The following is an 18895-nucleotide window of genomic DNA, read 5'->3' as shown; positions in this document are numbered from 1 at the left end:
AGTGTTTTGGTACTGCACTTTCACTGTTAAATTATTTGTTTCTAAATATTGTTTGTTTACAAATGACACTGTATAAAATTCCACAATGATAACAGATGTAGCACTGAATTAAACAGGTCCTAACAGGTTTCAATTTTAATGTGTCGAACAAGCATAACTAAAAATAATATTTGCAATTGCACTTAAAATACAGGTAGGGCCTATTACTTTTTTGTTGTCTTTTTTTTTTTTGTATTTTTAAGCACTGTCATTGAAACAAGTTTGTGTGTTTCATTTCAAATAAAAGCTTTTTAAACTTCCATCAACTAGTGTGACGTTATTACTTATTATTCATGCAGCTTGGACTTATTTCTGTAACTGTGGATGATGCCCCAGACACAAATAAGTAAGTAAAGATAATATTCGAAATGTTTGTAAGAATTGTACATGAAATTATACCACACAAATTGATATACAAAGAGGTTTACCTCTTATTAAATTATATTAACTCATTCTGATATTTTTTTCTCACCAAACCTTTGACTTAGACCTAAGGTAGAATCCAGTAGCCTATATTTCGAAAATGTAGGGGGAAGTCTTGGGTGTGTTCAGCAAGTATAAATGTCCGTAGCAATGTTATTTTTCATATTAAATTAAATATCAGTCAAGGATATGATTGGTTACGTATTGACAATGTGAAACAAAAACGTTACTTCCCATACCGGGAGTCGAACCCGGGCCGCCTGGGTGAAAACCAGGAATCCTAACCGCTAGACCATATGGGATGTACAAACTGCCGTCAAGTTAAAAGTTTAATATAACAGATAGGATAGGCATAATAGCGCTTCAGGGGAAATACTTTTATTTGTCAAATAAATCGACCTCCTTAAACTAATCAATTGAGCGTACTATATGCCATTCTACAGTATCGTTTATCGATATGACGGCATTTATATATGTATGTTTAATGCTGTACATGAATATTCTCAGTTGTGGCATGACTTTTAAGATCGAAACCATCGAACCAGTCGCAAAGTGACGTCATTTCTAAGCGACAACCTTTTTGGAAATCCATGGCCAAAAGGGATGACTGCTGCTTAATAGTCGTTCTTCCACATGTTTGAGTCATTTTGAAGAAAGAGACTGTTTTAGTATACAAGTCTGAGACAATATAAAATGTAAGTAACATCACTTACGTCACATTAATGGTAAACGACGATTTTAAACATTGACCACCAATGACTATTGTCTCGGTAGTTGTTAGACTCGTTGCCTTATTTACATCCCACCTTCTTTACCTCTCTTAAGTTTGTTCTAAACCTTCTGCGTCGAAATATCAATAACAGTCCCCTGCTTGTAAGTATCTTATGCTTGGTATGAATTGATGTTGGTTTACCTCTGTACGTGATGGGAATCGACAACTCTGCTTCTTAGGGCTGATTACTGGAAGTCTCAGCCAAAGAAATTTTGTCAGTACTGCAAGTGCTGGATAGCAGACAACAAACCGGTGAGTGTTTCTTCAGTCTTATCTATTCTGAGTTCTCTTGTCCAGATTGTATGCATGTCTTTGTTTCTCAAATGAATATTCTGTGCACTCTACAGAGCGTTGAATTTCACGAAAGGGGGAAGAATCACAAGCAAAATGTGGCTGACAAAATCGACGAGGTGCAGTAATCTTCCCTTACTAGTTTTCTAACCGCTATTTTCAGTTCTTCAGCAGACCGATGCACCGATAGACGTTACACTTATCCTACACTTAATGTAAATGAACGTGTCCAGAGGTGGTAAGCAAATCATAGTGGCTTAATAAGTCAAGCTTTGACTTTTGCTTGATGTTACTGATATATACCAACAGATGGTGCTGTATTCAGAAAAAAATACTTAGGTCTCAGAGTGAAAAAAAAGCGTAAACCCAATTTGACATGCCATCTGTACCGAGTTTGTGAAGATAAGAGCTGGCATGATCTTGCAAACAACTTTATTGGTGCATGACACCCCAAACCCACCCTCCACCTCCCTGTGCTGTCATGCTGCAGATTAAAAAGAGGAGTATGGACAGGGCAAAGCAGGAGGACCGCCAGTCAAAGGAGTTTGCAGCCATGGAGGAGGCAGCCATGAAAGCATACGAGCAGGACATTAAGAGACTTCAGATGGAATCAGGTAACCTACAAAAGCTGTAAACCAACCCTCCCCTTGAATTAGACTAATGGAATGTCATGCATTTCATAGGCTTGTTCGCTTTACAGTATTGGATGCGTGGATAACGGCTATTTTTCTGTGTTATCAGTCTGTCTTAAACGTCCATGAAAAAAACCAGAACATTAATCGCCGGAACCTGTTTTGAAATCCCATGTGATGACATGACCTTGATGGTATAAAAAAAAAGCTGTTTCAGTAAAGTGGTCTTTGGTTTTTGGCGGTGCAGGTGCAAGTGAAACTGAGCTTCAAAGTACAGCTCCTCCACCAAAGGAGCCTCCAAGTAAAGCTCCTCAACCAAAGGAGCCTCCAAATAGAGCTCCTCAACCAAAGGTACCTCAACAGCAGAGCAAGAAGCAGAAACAGAAGCAGAAGCAGAAGGTGAAGGCAAGCCCCGAGGCCAGCAGCAACAGTGGATCAGATGCTTGGGTTGAGGCGTCGACGGATGACGGACAAAGCTATTACTATAACTCAGTGACAGGAGGTAAGAGCCACTTGGTTCATTTTCGACTCTCTGAAAGTTCTCCTATATCTCAGACAGTATCCTGTTCAATATTGCTACACACAAAAGCCAAATCAGAAAAGGGCTATTACCATAACATGGAGGGAAAGTCATGCTATATACATACAAATGTTTTTTTTTGAAAGGCTCAAACTTTTCAGCCAGAAATGAATGCTTGCGTGTGTGCCTGCAGAGTCAAAATGGGAGAAACCAGGGGGGTTCGAAGGTCCGAGTGAGTCCTCGGCACAAGCTGAAGAGCAGAGTGAGGTAGATATAAGCACACATGTGAACACGCATACAAATACATGTTTTGGCAGTGTCTGTGCTTATTAGAATCAGTCCATCATCTAGCCACAGGACTTAACGTCTTTGGCATTATCTTGTTTGATCATTATGCAGTCTGGGTCCCCATGGATGGAGGCTGTGAGTCCAGATGGATACCCCTACTTCTACAACTCAGAAACTGGAGGTATGTTCAGCAATGACATTCAGTGGAATAGACATCTGTGTAAAACTGAATGTTTAGGGCAGCACAATCGAAGAGACTTTTTAACAACAAGCTGAAACCCAACAGAATACAGACCGAGAAATGTACCATGAGGCCATTTGAATTGCTTTACATGACGACAGTAGTCCAACAAGAGCCTCTTTGTCTATACTCTCATCGGTACCTAGAGTCAAGCTGGGAAAAGCCTGCAGATTATCACCCTGGAGGTAGCAGCTTGGCAGAAGTGGTGGACGGACCGGAGGAGCCATCTCCCCCTAAGCCTGAGCCACTGCCAGAGGATGAGAACAGCTCAAATGGGGCCAAGGACGCCGAGGAGACCGAGAAGTCCACAGGCCCCACAATCAGTTTCTGGGTGAGGCACACACACACACCACCCACTGGAAATGATTGGTCATCAACAAAAAAAAATATCTGTCAATTCTTGTTCTTGTAAAGTTGGGAGATCTGTAGAAATGGTTGTGTTGATAAATGACAACAATCCTCATCTTTCCCAGAAAAAAAGAAAAGAGGATAATAACGCTGAGGCACCTGAGAAGGAGGGAGAGGTAAAAGAGGAGGAGGAGGAAAAAGGAGCTGGTGCTGAAGGGGAGGAGAATGAAACTTCGAGAGATGCCCCTGCCCCTGCTAAAGAAGAACTGGAAGAAAGGCCTGCCAAGAAACCTAAAATCAATCCCTATGGAGTATGGGAGCAGATCCAAGAGGAGGAGGACCCATAGTGAGTGAAACACACACACACACACACACACACACACACCCACATACATACATACATACATACATACATACATACATACATACACACACACACACACACACACACACATAATTGCCAGGAAACACGCAATCCTTTAGATTGTCAGAAATGGTTGCTAACCGTTTTCTGCATTAATCATGAAGTGCTTCAGTCAACAGTGTTGTCTTCTTGCAGCATTTGTGTTGATGCAGTTTAATTTGTGCTGAGGTAGATTTGACATGTTAAGTGTCAGAAACTGGGGAATATGTTTGTGCCTTCACACAGCTACAAGCACAGCTGATAAGCGGTAGCGGTCTCACAGCATTAACCACCTTCTCCTCACCCAACAGTGCGAACGTTGATTGGCAGTTGCCCAAGGTGGACACCGGGGGCATCGTACCAGCTCCCACAGACATGCCCCGTGTGCCGAAGCCCAAATTCAGGGAACGCCTCATCACCTCCCTGGGGGACGAGGGAAGCTCGGGGGCCACTTTCCGCAAGAGGAAGACAGACAACGGCAAATCCAGAAGACTCCGTCAGAGAGAGGAGGAAGACGACTAAGAACCCCTGTTGGCCGTTTTTTTTATACAGGACATGTGGAGGACAGCTCAGGAAATCAGCAGGCTGACATTTTATTTGTGCCCACTTGGCAGACCTGGAAACACGTATGTTTATGTGTGAGCTGTGCAGTGTCACGTCAAACGTCTGTTTGCTAAAATGTATTTGTGGATGGATGGTCCAACAGCTTTGCCATGAATGAATGAATGAATGAATGAATGAATGAATGAATGCCATATCCAGGTTTGAAAGCTCTGTATAGTTCAGAGAAAAGATTCAATAAGCACTCGTTCTTTTTGAGGAGGTATTTGTCTCCTGTAGACATATATATATCTTGAAAAAGAGAGTTTTTCTTCCCTCCTACCCTTAATTGCTCTACACATTCGAGATTTGTATTAGTATTTTTTTAATTTGTTGTATACATCAACCTTTCCCCCTCAGAGATTGTGTCTTGTATTTATGTGATGGTATTTTTCTATCATTAGCTTGAAAAGAGACTTCATTGTGTCTTCATTGTTGTCAGTAAAAACTCCTTTTGTGCATAAAGCTGCCACTGTTTAATAGCTCTTAAAGTATTCAGGCGCATCTCCAACCCGATGACTTATTTTAATGGATGTTACATAGTTTGCTGTGAGTGGAAATATTGCTCTTACCCAATGTAACCCAGTTTCACACACACACACACACACACACACACGTCACAGAGGAGGATAGAGGACACACAGTCAGTGCTCTAATGGGGTAACTGGCACATTCATTTGGGCAGCTGTCGCACATTAACTCTGTGTCAAGGAGATACTGTTGCCATTACTGGTTGCCAGGTTTTTCAACAGCATGTTAGTATGAGATAGGCTCAGAGCCTCTTGAAGTGCGTGTGCACCCAGTCGTGTTATGAGATACATTCAGCCACGCCCAGAATAGTTTTAGTTTCAATTCTTTATTTTTGTCTTACTTAAACGTTTTCTCTTTACGGGGTCAAAAGTCATTCATAACCAGGGTCACCTTTTGAAAGGCAAAGTCCCAGACCTCTGAACAACATCCTGGTCAGCTACTTCTCCAAAGTAGGATCTCGGGCGAATACGAATCACTTCTGTTTTCCAAGCACAGGACCAGCTGGTCAGTGGTAACTCCTGTCCTGTATCTGTCCATTCAGTTGATACCAGTCTGTCATTTTGAAGAGTAGAGGCTGCTCAATGGTCTGACCCTGGGTCAGTCTCTCTCCTCAGAAGATGTCCGCCCTGCACCAGTTCCAGCAGGGCCTCCTGGTCGCTGTGCTCCAGCAGTGCTGAGATCAGCTCCTCCAGCTGCTCGCCACCCCTCATGAACTCCTGCAGCACAGAAGCTGAGTCATCAGTACACACTGACAGACAGACAAACATTTAAACATTGGAAACTGGAGGGTCCACAACTGAGGATATCACCCGCTGATTTTGTGTAACATCCAAGAGGCTGTTGGGTGAGGACTGTCATTTCATTGCAAGGGATGGATATTCCATAGCTCAGACTTCCATACTAGCACACAATTACTAGCATTCATAGTCTGTTTGTGAAGACACGATCTGATCTTTTTTATAAATGTGCTACGTAAAGGATGACAGGTGAGTTAAGGCCAAGCCTTTCTCTCTCACCTTGATGTCTCGAGTCATGTAGCCGATGCGATGGTCAGTCACGCGGTCCTGACTGAAATTGTAGCTGCGAATCCTCTCTGCCTGGGAACGAGTGCCCACCTAGTGGGACAGGAAGATGGCTATGTTCATATCTATGTTCTTCTGTTTGTGTGTCTGAATGTGTTTGCAGCTGTCTCTTTTACCTGTTGTTTACCTGTTGTTTACCTGTTGTTTACGCGCCGTGTCTCTTTCTTCGCTTTGTTTTCCCATGATGCTTTGGTACAGGCGGGCCTTAAGCACCCGCATGGCCTTGTCCTTATTTTGGAGCTGAGAACGGCCCTGCTGACACTCAGACACGGTGCCTGAGGAGCAACAGCGTGTGTGTGTTAAGAGGATTTTGAGTTGAACTGATTCTGACATCTCTCAAGGTGTAGGTGCAAGCACACAGAAAGAGTCTGCCATGTTACATGCTCAGGGATATTCTCTATAAAAGAAAACCTGCACCTGCAGAGTTTTTTCAGTTCCTTGCGGAAAAAAGTAGTAATTGTCACAAATAGGCCCAAAAGTAGTACTAGGCTTGTTATCTTTCAGATGTTTGAGTCAGTGAAGTCTTCAGCATGTTTTATTCAGTATTTAAGTCTAGCATGTCTCTTGGCATGACAAATTATTAAAAATAAAACTAATAATTATAGAAGGTTCCTACCTGTGGGCAAGTGGACAATTCGAACCGCACTGTCTGTCGTGTTCACACTTTGACCCCCGGGCCCTTTGGATCTGAACGTGTCGATCCTCAAATCTTTAGGATCAATCTGAATGTCCACCTAAGGAAAGAAAGTGGAAGCACAGCTGATCTAACGCAACCTCAAACAAAAACATTCCCTTAGCAGTACTGAAACAACTCAAACTAAATGATCTTTATAACATCATCTATATGTAACAACTACAAATATTTGCTCATAGGAATCCTCCTACAAGTCCAGTTTGCCTCTTCCAAACATACTGCATACATACTTTCATTTTCCATGTGCTCAGACATACTATATGTATGAATCTGCAGTAATTCTTCACCGGAGGTGGCCGTGTTGTTAATTGAGAAGTGTCTGCGGCGTGGATACCTCACTGGGCTGAGGCAGCACTATGACGGCCATGGTTCCCGTGTGGATGCGCTGCATGCGGGAAGAGAGGCCCACCTCTGGGATCCTCTGCACCCTGTGTGTACCCCCCTCACATTTCAGCCATCTGTAAACGGCCTCACCACACACCCTCACTGCTGCATGGTGCAGCCCACCTACAAGAGAAACCACAAAAAAACTGGTCTAGCAGTGCTGTGACCGTGGCAGAGAACCCAAATAAACAAGAGTGGAGCACAGGCAGGTTAAGAAATGATGCCTAAGATGAAACACATCAGAGAGTAATTGCCATGTACAGAAGTAAGTTAAGTGGTGATTCAGTTCAGTTTCTCCAAAAACCTAGATGTTCATCTTTGGAATTGTATTTGTGCAAAAAAATAAATATATATGTAGACATTGAAAGCAAGAGAAAGAAACAAGGGAATAACTTAATTGCATTGTAGAAGGTATTGTAGAGGTAGGGGAGTGTCATGCAGCGATGTCTCAGGCTGACAACAAGGTGTTCAGCCTGAGAAGTAATTTACTTCTGAACATGGAACAACAGCCTGGGCAAGTGTGTGTTTGTTAAATGAGTGACCGTACGAGAGATAGGAATTTTACCATATTCTGCGGGAGTGTAATTAAGGACATCAAAGTCCCAGTCTTTATAGCTGGCAAAACCTTCATACATGTCGAAGATCTCACGGGTAAACTGCTGGCAAATGTCACCTGGTAAATGCAACAGACTTCCATTATTATCAAAGACAAGCCCATCGTTTTATGATTAGGAATCTTGTTACGATGTATACATGAAGAAGCATCTCAGTCACCTCCTGTAGTCCTGCCAGACGCAACCTCTAGTATGACATTGCTGTTGTCATGTTCATCTAGTGGAACCAGAGTCTGGATCAACTGAATAAATTCAAGCAAAGAAGGAAGTAAATTTGATGTCATTGAATCAGGTGACAACTACACAACAGTTGGGCAGTATAGAAAAACTCTTACTTCTTTATTTAAGTCTTCAAGTTTTCCAGTGAGTTCTTCTTGTTCCTCTCTCAGCAACTCAACCATTTGCTCGTCTTGGGTAGGGCCAGCTGTGGTACCTTTCAAAATTGAATACATGTCAAGACTACTTGATCAAATTGTAGCATACTACTAGACGTACGATGACTGCGCCACCTTGCGGTGATTCTTAATCTTGCCATAATTTGCAGGTCTACGTGTTTAAGTGTTATCCGGAGAATATCATCTGACTAGGACCACGTACTTTGAAGAAAGGACTTCACTTCTTGAAGATTTTTAGCAGCATCTTCGGCGCATGTGAAAGCATTTACCACGGGCAACAATTCCACCCGTTTTTGATGAAATTGTCGCCTGTCAGAGTCACTTAGATTCGCATTTTGTAATTTCCATGTGACAACTTCGGAATTCATTCCTGACCCTTCGTATGTACATCTGAACTGCCTCGTTCTTCAGCAAATCTACTGTAATGTTGCGATAGTTTCGAGACGGCTGGAAGCTGCGATTTTGTGAACGACAAACCAACAGTTTACCCGGGACTCCAGTCACTTTGACAGCGATGTCGTGGTTGCATACACATGATTTCCAAAATCTTGTCCATCTTAATATCATTCGTAGTACAAAAGTATCTCGTACCTGTACTATCACCAAAAGACTAGAGACATTATAGAAGGAGGACCTAAGGTCAGGACTGCTTAAGGTCGGCTAACCTAGCGCCGAACACGAAAGAGTTTCTACAAAGGCTAAATGCTGTCTTAATCCATCAATTTAGACACATTTACTAAATACATTACAGGAGCTTTTGTTCTCTTAATGCTCTCTGAAAAGTCAACAAGAACAAGAAGTACTAATCAGAACATAACTCGCAGTATAGTGATGTTTCCACCATGCTGCAGTGTGACGAGAGCTTTCCTGCAATCTTCAGGAAGTGAAAGACACTTTTAAATTCTGGGATATGTAGTTCATGGCAGCTCATGACATCACTCGCTGAATACAGTGAGAAAGTTGAGCGTAGGCTACTAACCGAGTGATAACCGAGTGCTTTTTGCTGACTATTGCTACCATATTGCACTGACCCAATTGTTTGAATTTCTTTGTTTTTATGTTATACAATTTGGGGAAATACAAATAATACATTTTGTGGTGAGGTCCAGGTCGAATCAAGAAAGTATGTTCAAAATTCACAATAAATGCCGTGCGATTCATGTATTCCTGATTCACATATAAATGTTACACCATTCACAAATGGAAACACTGTTACATTTAAATACAGAATAACTAACAAGCCTTTACAAATTTACAAGGATGAACCAGCATTGTCTTGGGTCGAATTACCCAGCAGCTGGGTTAAAATAGAAACCAATTTTACTGGGTAAGTCCAATAGATAGATAGATAGATAGATAAGATGATAGATAAATACTTTATTAATCCCGTGGGGAAATTCTGGGATCTTGCAGCTCTCACATATTTACAATAATAACAAACAATAGCCTATATACAGACATTACAAACAATACAATTCAGCTATGTACAGTGTAGGATAAAGGATGTGTGGTGTGAAGTGCATAATACAAGTTACCCATTGGTTTACAGTGCCCTCTGCAGCTGCCCTGCTTTAAGAAAGCAACCTACTTAAGGTGGCAGGCCAGATGGTTGGCCATTCTTTCACATATTCGTAGTTCAAGCATGTTCAATCATGTATGACAAGGACTTTAACAAGATAAACACCATATATTTCTAGTTACCAAACTACTACTAAACAGCTACTAAACTCCTCTTTTAGACACAAATATGATGTCAAATTGTCTGTTTTACCAATATGGAATCTATATGATTAACCCTCTAATTTTCATTTTTGGGGATAAGCACAGATCTTTATCAGCACCGGGACAGGGCACTTAATGCAAATTACTACTGACCAGTGCCTTTGTGTCTTAAAGGTGCAGGATAGAGGATTTCGGGTGAATTATGGGATATGTTGTGCCACTATGTTTCTACAGTATCCCAGAATGGAAAAACCAAGGCACGGGCACTGAAGGGTCTTTCATGTTTTTACTGCACCTCATGGCCACCATCATTTCTCCTACACTTGGAAAGGGAGAGGTAGTTGGTTGCAATCTGCAGCCTAGATACCACTACATCCTACATACTGCACTTTTACAAATATTTTTCAAATCAGAGTTCAACTTCCTCAGATACAAGGAGACGAGGAAACAGAAGATGAGCCTGGCCAAAAAAGAGGAGCTTCCGTTCCCTGTGCAAGTAGGTGAGCTTCCCATACAGATTAAAGGAGTGATTTGGAGGATGAATTGTTGTGATATACAAAGAGAGAGTGTTGGGTATTCATAAGATGTGCCTGAGGTGTGTGAACGGATTCTCAGAATATGTAAGAGCAAAAAGAAGACAATCCGTTTTTCTAAGAGTTTTGTTTCATCATGACCGTTGCTGTAACACCAAAATCCATAATTAATGATGAATGCAGGTCAACCAATGCCTTTTTTAGTTAATTATATAATATGTATAATTATATTTTGAATTCATTTCCTGTGTATTTAATAGGCACTAAGTCAATCAACTCAACTGATCACCAAATGGAGGACGAAGGGCAAACTGAAAACAAGGAACAAGGAGAGGCCCAAGACAAGCACCAAGCACTGGAACAGTTAGTTTTGATCTGAGTGAGTCAGAGTTACAGTTACAACAGCAAATTCAGGGTGGAGTTCTCTGTAGATTAAAATAATGATAGCTATTCGGAGGCCACGAATTGTCTTTACTAATCCACTAATTACTCTTTCTGGTATATTGTAAATGTTACACATTGACTGAGCTCTGTCAGTGTGAAGAAGTTGGCACGAATATCAGTCCCTATGAGCTCATTAACTTCCTCTCAAGCCATAAGGACACTGTTGAGTCAAACAAACAAATTATTAAGACATTTTAGGAGGAGGTTGTCTAGACTGTAAGTTCTCATCTGTAACCATCATTAAAGCAGAAGCAGCACATGTTGACTCATGGAATTCAAAGAATTGATTGAATAGAAAGAATGACTGTAGCCTATGATACTCCTTCATATTATGACACAGGGTATGATGCAGACTCCACATCTGTCTCTGTACCCCACATTTGATGACTGCAGACAGTCAACTGGAGGACAGTCAACTGCTATGTTTATTGTTGTTTATGTTTATTCAACTGTTCCCTCCTTTTAAGTCTTAAACATAGAAAGGAAGTGAGGGATGTGCGAAATGAAAGTCAAATTGGTTACTAGGTTACAGTCCCTGAAGTTTCCGCACTGCAATTTTATTGTACCACTATTACGACACATCTTCAGGTGTGTACCTTGGCATCGCTGGGTGTTAAGACCTTTTCATCACAAGACATCCACAGCCTAGGCAGGTTCTCTGCAGGCTAATAAGACATAATAGTGTGACTCATGATCTGCCAAAACTGCAGAGGGGACAGGCTGGAATCCTCTCCCAGAGTGGAAGTTTGAGACTTATCTTTCACTATTTTGTATTGCTATTATTATTTTTTTCTTACCAATCACATTAAAATATTTCTGCATTCATTCTGCCAAGGAATGACTACAATTATCCAAGTCTCAACTGCTCAGGACATCATCTCTCATTTCCCAAAAGCGTCATTGAGCAACGACCGTGATAACTGTGGAGAGATAGTATTCAAAGTATTCTATCATTTTACTATGGTTTTCAACAACACATTTGGGAAATGCACCTCCGGTCAGTTTAGGAAAACAGCGGTGATAGTAATCTTGCAATTTCTCTCTATCGCTTTATCTCTCTCTGTATGTGAAGATGTAATGAAGGGGTATAGCTAAGATCATTTCAAATATAATAAAAATCACCTCTTTGATTTCCCTTATTCACCACTATATTTTCAATGGTTATGCCAGATGTTCAAATGAAAGCCCCTGACACTGACACCCAGCCAAGTCTAGATTTGGATTTCGGATAACCTAGGCTAGGCCAGGTTATAAATATCGTTCAACATTATCAGTCAATCACTCTCTTTAAGTCTTAAGTAAACTGACACGTGGGAAACTATCTTACCCAAAATGAGAGGGATGGGCCTTTCACCAGTGGATTTTGAAAGCGGCGGCGCGGCGATCTTTGGAGACCACTTAAGAGATCCCGACAGGATAAGAAGCCTATAGCTCAAGGTTGCGTTTCAAAAGTATTCTGTTTTTCCACCGAATTGTTAAAGACCACTGCTGAACTGATATGGACCCTCGTCCGCAAAGACTTATTCAGTCTTATCTGCCTGTGGTGACTTCCAGAGCGCCCATCACTGTCATCGTTACTGTCATGGGATTGCTGCAAATTGTATTCTGCGTGATTGTTGGATTGCACCTCACAGGCCATTTTCAGGTTGGTGACATGACGTCCAAATTTGTGATCTATGTTTTTAACTTAAGTTTTAATAAGAGTTTATCAGTTTAAATACCGATACATCCGTCTTGATACTTTTATTGCTGTGAGCGAACGGTCTATGATACAAAATGTCTGTTTATTATATGGTTACATGGTGTTTCACCGCAGTCCAAAAATGCCCTATTGTTTTATTTCAGATTAGCGATTACGCATGGTTTAAGGTGAATTCAGGCTAGTCTACCTTTTAAACATACCTCCAATTTACTCACCCGATGAAAACATTTGAACTGGTTTAATGTTTTATTGACGAGTAGTCCAATGTTATGGTGTCTGATGTTAATGTATTCATGAAACAGATTACGTACTACGGAGACCGTTAAATGACGAAAAAATACTATTTTACGCACAATTTGCTATCTTGTCTCGTCGTATGTTTTGTTCGCACAATAGCCTTCTCTGCAATTTTCTTGTGCGCACAAAATACTTTTTCTCTACACTTCGTAAACTTCCATCGATACCCATGCATCTTTAAGTAAAGGCAATATCTTAGCAAGGAAGTAGGATGGTTTTGACACAGGTCTTAGATAGATAGACAGGGAGGTAAAAAAAAGACAGAATACTGAATTACAAATATGTACTACAATGAATGTAGCATTAAGTAAGGGATAATGTATGGAACGCAGGTCATTGTCGGGAAAATAAGCCCCGACAACGCGAACAGCACCCCGACGCGAAAGTACTAACTAATTAAAGTACTACACATAACATAAAAACATAGAAACACACTAAGTACTACACATAACATAAGAACTACAGAACACAGTATGGAAACAGATGTATATATAAATAGAGTGTATATAAAGAAGTAAAGTAAGGGGTAAAGTAAAAAATGCAGTTATTAAAATGCAGTTATGCAGTTAGATAGCCTACTGCCATTTACATGCCAATTAAATGTTAAATGTACATTGTGCATTGCCACTCAGAGGAGTCTCCTCTTCCGGCAGAGGGGAGTCACTGGAGATGCCTTTTGCAGAGGGCAGGAGTGACCTCCTGTAATGGTCCTTATTGCAGCAGAGCTGAAGGAGCCTCTGACTGAAGACACTTTGTTGTCTGACCAGAAGGTTGTCTAGGACCTGTGTAGTGTTGTCTGACCAGAAGGTTGTGTAGGACCTGTGTAGTGTTGTCTGACCAGAAGGTTGTGTAGGACCTGTGTAGTGTTGTCTGACCAGAAGGTTGTGTAGGACCTGTGTAGTGTTGTCTGACCAGTAGGTTGTCTAGGACCTGTGTAGTGTTGTCTGACCAGAAGGTTGTGTAGGACCTGTGTAGTGTTGTCTGACCAGAAGGTTGTGTAGGACCTGTGTAGTGTTGTCTGACCAGAAGGTTGTGTAGGACCTGTGTAGTGTTGTCTGACCAGTAGGTTGTCTAGGACCTGTGTAGTGTTGTCTGATCAGAAGGTTGTGTAGGACCTGTGTAGTGTTGTCTGACCAGAAGGTTGTCTAGGACCTGTGTAGTGTTGTCTGACCAGAAGGTTGTCTAGGACCTGTGTAGTGTTGTCTGACCAGAAGGTTGTGTAGGACCTGTGTAGTGTTGTCCATTGTGTTGAGCAGCTTGTGCAACATTCTTCTCTCCTTCTCTCCACAACCAACTCTAGGGGCTCCAGAGCAGTTTGTTCAGAGTCGCTGGCTCTTATACTGCTGGCCCAACAGATAGCTGTAATAAAATTGCACTAGCCGCAACAGACTGGTTAAAATATATGCAACATCTTGCAGCAGTTGTGGGGGCATGGAGGGTATGGGGACATCCAGTGAAGGCTCTTTTTTGTGAGTAAATGTATCTGTGCCATACATACTGTACATACATATATTTATACGTATAATTGACAAGATTAAACCAGTCATGTTCGGACCACTGCAGGCTTGTGGCCAATATTCTGTGTTATTTTATGAGCCAAGTACCACCACACCCCACCGCCTTCTTCCTGTGCTCACGTCCAAATTTATGTTGGGGCTTCCTCAGTTTCAAAAGTGACGTACCACTATTGTCTAACTTTATCTAAATCCGCATAGGCCTACCCTTGACTTAACTGTTTTTTTTTCCCGGCTGATCATAAAGCCATGCCTTCTGGCAGGAATGACATTGAAACATAACTTTATTACCTGTGTTCTCTCCATTTCTGGAAGATTTGTGCAATCAAATGACACAGAACCTGTGTGATATACCCATATGTAACACCAATGTTTTATCTTGTGAGCACAAGAAAAGTAAGAATACTGTTGTGTGTGTTGTGTGTGTGTTGTGTTCTGTTGTGTGAACATGAGCAGTATATCCTACACAAAAGATAGTTCATAGATAGATGGATATTTCATGTGCCAACCTGATAACAAATAATTCGATCAAGATGATACATTTTGCTCTCAAGAATACTCTCTTTTTTCCGGAGCTTCAGGGTCTCAGATTCCTATGGCAGAGCGTTATTCACACTTTGCATACACATCTGTGGTTGCTTTGTTGTGGAGAATGATTCAGGGGGAAAATTGCACGCTACGTCTGGGCAGCACTCCAAACAGCTGGACTCTTCATATAGCTTTTGGACGGTATTCTCCATTCTCACAGGTTTCTAAACAGGGGCCAGGTGTTCGTACCAACTTTGTTGTGGTACCCATTACAGCAAGGAGCATGTTTTCACTGTCAAAAACAGGAAATGATGCCGGACTGAAGATAATGATGTTAACTGAAATGAACTTCTAAAATACCACCACGTTTCACAATATTTCATAGTATTCTATGCTGTTAAGTGTTTGACCGGGTAAAAAAGTGACCACAAAATATAGAGTGTACTGTAATACTGCAACCCTGCTGATGTCCTCAGCTTTTAAGAGCCTTTGGATTGACCATAACTAGTCAGTCGTTCTTAAGTTAAACAGTTTCTGATAGGTGAAAATTCACCCTTGTTACCTCAGGACTCCGGAGCTGCATGAAAGTATATTTATTAGACAGACAAACAAAGACAATTGCAATCAGGCTCCCCTCCCAGCACAAGGCTGAAAGTGAAGGCCATGATAAACCTATCGCACATACATAGTCAGAAGTTTAGCTTTCAGCAGGGATGATCACGTGGCGGATTTCTCACGTCCGAAGCTCCCTGTCTTGCAAGGATGGCAGTTTTGCACAAGGTCGGAAGAAGCAGAGTTCCCTTCTTATCTACGCTGGTCTAAACATGCTCTTGTTCATATGCAGACTAAGTGGCACCTAATATTCTAGTTACACACACAGAGAGAAAAGCCATGCTCCTGCTTTCATGAGCACATGATTCATACAAGGAATATATTAATACAAGGCACTTGATTATCATATTCTTAAGTCATTAACAGTGTTTGGAAATAACCTCTATCAGTTTCCTTTTTAAGTCTCATAGAGTATGCAAGTCGTTAGAAGGTTTGAATTGGAAATATACTTTTCAATGAAAACCCTCACTCACTCAGTGTGTTTTTTTCTCCCTGATAGGTACATGGGGCAGAGAGGGGCCCAGCTGTGATCGAGACTCTCATGGAACCCCAACAAAAGCACCAGTCCACATCCAGAGTCCATAAAAGGCAGAGGAACAGAACCCCCGTGGCCCACCTCCCCATCAGACCACCAAGCACCAATGGCCAGAGTGAGTGTTTTGATGAGCACCGATTTCCGTGATGTGGAACTTTAGGTGAATGTTCCCGAGTCACCTACAGATTAATTCTTACAGAACCATTTACATTTCCGTGTTTATTCAGTCAAGAGTTTAACAGCCGTTGGTATGAACAGCTTGTCATAAGTATACGCAGCACATTTGAGGGGATTGCTCCACTTCATTTTAATTGGAATTTTTAGTTAGTTTTAAACTGAATCGTAGAGAGGTTAAGAGTTAATGGTTTTACGGTTGTAAGACAGTTAAGGTTAGGATAAGGAATAGTGGGTTGAAGCTGGATCTGGTTATAGGATGAAATGAAGCAGCAAGTGGACTGATATTTAATTTGTATATGTGGAATTTTTGTGGGTTTTTTTGTTGGAAAAGTGGTTGTTACCAGGATGGGTTTTGTCTTTAGGAGAGGTCCATGCCACTATAGTCCACTGGAATAAGGATCAAGGTCACCTTACCCAGCTGGGGTACCATGATGGGCGGATCCTGTTCCAAAAACCAGGTCTGTATTACATATATGCCAAAACCTGCTTTCGGTACTACCAGTACTTCGGTGAGCCAGAACCCAGCCTTCCATCTCACCGTGAGTCATCCAACCTGGGTCATCACATGCTACCCAGCCTCAGCCCGGTCCAGTTGATGCAGTACATATTTCTGGAACGACCCAATCGGGGTTCCCCCCCCAGACCAACTACGCTCATGAAGACTGGCAGCACCCACCAGTGGAGTCCCAGTGGGTATCACATGTCCTGCCAGCAGCAAGGTGGCGCTGTGGCACTGAGGGCTGGAGACGGCCTCTACGTCAGCGTCTCCAACGCTTGGATGCTGGACCCTGAGGCCGAGGGGAGTTACTTTGGGACATTTAGGATAGGGGAGTGAGGTGTGTATCTGGGACATTTAGGATAGGGGAGTTACTTTGGGACATTTAGGATAGGGGAGTGAGGTGTGTATCTGGGACATTCAGGATAGGGGAGTAGGGTGTGTATCTGGGACATTCAGGATAGGGGAGTAGGGTGTGTATCTGGAACATTTAGGATAGGGGAGTAGGGTGTGTATCTGGGACATTTAGGATAGGGGAGTAGGGTGTGTATCTGGGACATTTATGATAGGGGAGTAGGGTGTGTATCTGGGACATTCTGGTTAGGGGAGTAGGGTGTGTATCTGGGACATTTAGGATAGGGGAGTAGGGTGTGTATCTGGGACATTTAGGATAGGGGAGTGAGGTGTGTATCTGGGACATTTAGGATAGGGGAGTAGGGTGTGTATCTGGGACATTTAGGATAGGGGAGTAGGGTGTGTATCTGGGACATTTAGGATAGGGGAGTAGGGTGTGTATCTGGGACATTTAGGATAGGGGAGTAGGGTGTGTATCTGGGACATTTATGATAGGGGAGTAGGGTGTGTATCTGGGACATTCTGGTTAGGGGAGTAGGGTGTGTATCTGGGACATTTAGGATAGGGGAGTAGGGTGTGTATCTGGGACATTTAGGATAGGGGAGTAGGGTGTGTATCTGGGACATTTAGGATAGGGGAGTAGGGTGTGTATCTGGGACCTTCTGGTTAGGGGAGTACGGTGTGTATTTGCAGAGGGGGAGTCTGAACTAAAAAGAAAGTGTGCTTCTGGACATGTGTTTTTCCTTGTGTGGTGAATTATTCGAATCTGATTGCATAATGACTGAGAATGGTAAAGAGAGACTATGTGGATTAAGTGTGTGTGTGTGTGTGTGTGCGTGTGTGTGTGTGTGTGTGTGTGTGGGGGGGGGGTTGTGTGTTTATTTTGTAATGGAGTCTTGTTTTACGTCAATGCCTGTAGTTATAATGTAACTTTCCTTAAGACCACAAGGGAAGAAGGCTTTGTATAACTAAAACAGAGAGAGACACATGAAGACAGCTGGCTTGTCTGCTTGATCCACTGAGTGTGAAAGAATGAGGTTGCTTTTTATGATGCTGAACATGTTACCAGTCTGTAAAAAGGTTTTTGTAGAATGTATGTGCTGTACATAAAAGTAATTAACCTACTTATAATTAGCATTTGGTCTTAATTTATTTGGTTTGCTTTAGAATAAACTAGACACAAATTACAATAAGATGTGCTTTGTTCTCTTAATTGTAAACATCTGTATTCAGGGCTGAAAACAAAGAAAGAATTCTCCCAGGAATGGACACAACATAAACATAGCCTTGAATTAAACATTTAGCATTAAACGTAACTCTTTGACGTCTTTAAACAATCCCCAGTGTTGATGTACAGTTCAGCACAACCTGTTTCCCAGATTACATACGGAGGAGAAGTGTTTTTCTTAAAGAGGTGGCCATGTCAGCAAATCTGTGAGTCGTGAGCCGTAAACCATGAGTAAGCTCACAGGGGTTGGTTTTTACAGGACAACTGCAGTCAGCAAAAAGCAACAAATCTGACATAGATTTATAAGGCATGTTTGGATTCAATTACACATTCGTCATTGCTGAGAGAGAGAGAGAGAGAGAGAGAGAGAGAGAGAGAGAGGGAGAGAGAGAGAGAGAGAGAGAAGGAGAGAGGGAGAGAGAGAGAGAGAGAGGGAGAGAGGGAGAGAGAGAGAGAGAGAAAAAAACATTAATGCTGACTGCTGAAATCCCGACAT

At 41.9% G+C, this 18895-nt stretch overlaps 2 protein-coding genes across 3 annotated transcripts; one reads left to right on the top strand and one right to left on the bottom strand.

The window, feature by feature from the left end:
* The first annotated feature begins 1038 nt into the window (after positions 1 to 1038).
* Positions 1039 to 4921, top strand: wbp4 (WW domain binding protein 4). The gene is made up of 10 exons (XM_080834843.1): positions 1039 to 1157; positions 1414 to 1486; positions 1582 to 1644; positions 2016 to 2139; positions 2405 to 2659; positions 2871 to 2944; positions 3077 to 3146; positions 3353 to 3537; positions 3680 to 3900; positions 4269 to 4921. Coding segments are annotated over exons 1-10 (1278 nt in total). The 5' UTR covers positions 1039 to 1155; the 3' UTR covers positions 4480 to 4921.
* A 504-nt stretch (positions 4922 to 5425) lies between these two features.
* mtrf1 (mitochondrial translational release factor 1) lies at positions 5426 to 8709 on the bottom strand. 2 transcript variants are annotated; one of them, XM_080835274.1, is made up of 9 exons: positions 8460 to 8709; positions 8198 to 8295; positions 8023 to 8104; positions 7814 to 7921; positions 7199 to 7371; positions 6787 to 6904; positions 6309 to 6445; positions 6105 to 6203; positions 5426 to 5804 (listed from the first exon to the last, which is right to left on the bottom strand). In XM_080835274.1, the coding sequence occupies exons 1-9, from the start codon at positions 8623 to 8625 to the stop codon at positions 5667 to 5669; spliced, it is 1119 nt and encodes a 372-aa protein (XP_080691400.1). In that variant the 5' UTR covers positions 8626 to 8709; the 3' UTR covers positions 5426 to 5666. The 2 variants fall into 2 exon arrangements, with proteins under 2 accessions (XP_080691400.1, XP_080691401.1); XM_080835275.1 differs by having other exon boundaries at positions 5668 to 5804; positions 6298 to 6445.
* Positions 8710 to 18895: the final 10186 nt, after the last annotated feature.

Source organism: Sprattus sprattus (assembly GCF_963457725.1).
Source record: "Sprattus sprattus genome assembly, chromosome: 3".
In the NCBI taxonomy this organism is placed as follows: Eukaryota; Metazoa; Chordata; class Actinopteri; order Clupeiformes; family Clupeidae; genus Sprattus; species Sprattus sprattus.
This window is presented reverse-complemented; position numbering and strand designations above follow the sequence as displayed.

Excerpts from the sequence above, each read along its gene's own strand:
- wbp4 (XM_080834843.1), top strand. Across the intron at positions 1,645-2,015 it reads TGGCTGACAAAATCGACGAG|ATTAAAAAGAGGAGTATGGA; the intron begins GTGCAGTAATCT and ends GTCATGCTGCAG. Across the intron at positions 3,901-4,268 it reads CAAGAGGAGGAGGACCCATA|TGCGAACGTTGATTGGCAGT; the intron begins GTGAGTGAAACA and ends CTCACCCAACAG.
- mtrf1 (XM_080835274.1), bottom strand. The coding sequence starts at position 8,625 with ATGAATTCCGAAGTTGTCACATGGAAATTACAAAATGCGAATCTAAGT. Across the intron at positions 8,105-8,197 it reads TTGAAGACTTAAATAAAGAA|TTGATCCAGACTCTGGTTCC; the intron begins GTAAGAGTTTTT and ends GAATTTATTCAG. Across the intron at positions 5,805-6,104 it reads ACATGACTCGAGACATCAAG|GAGTTCATGAGGGGTGGCGA; the intron begins GTGAGAGAGAAA and ends TCTGTGCTGCAG.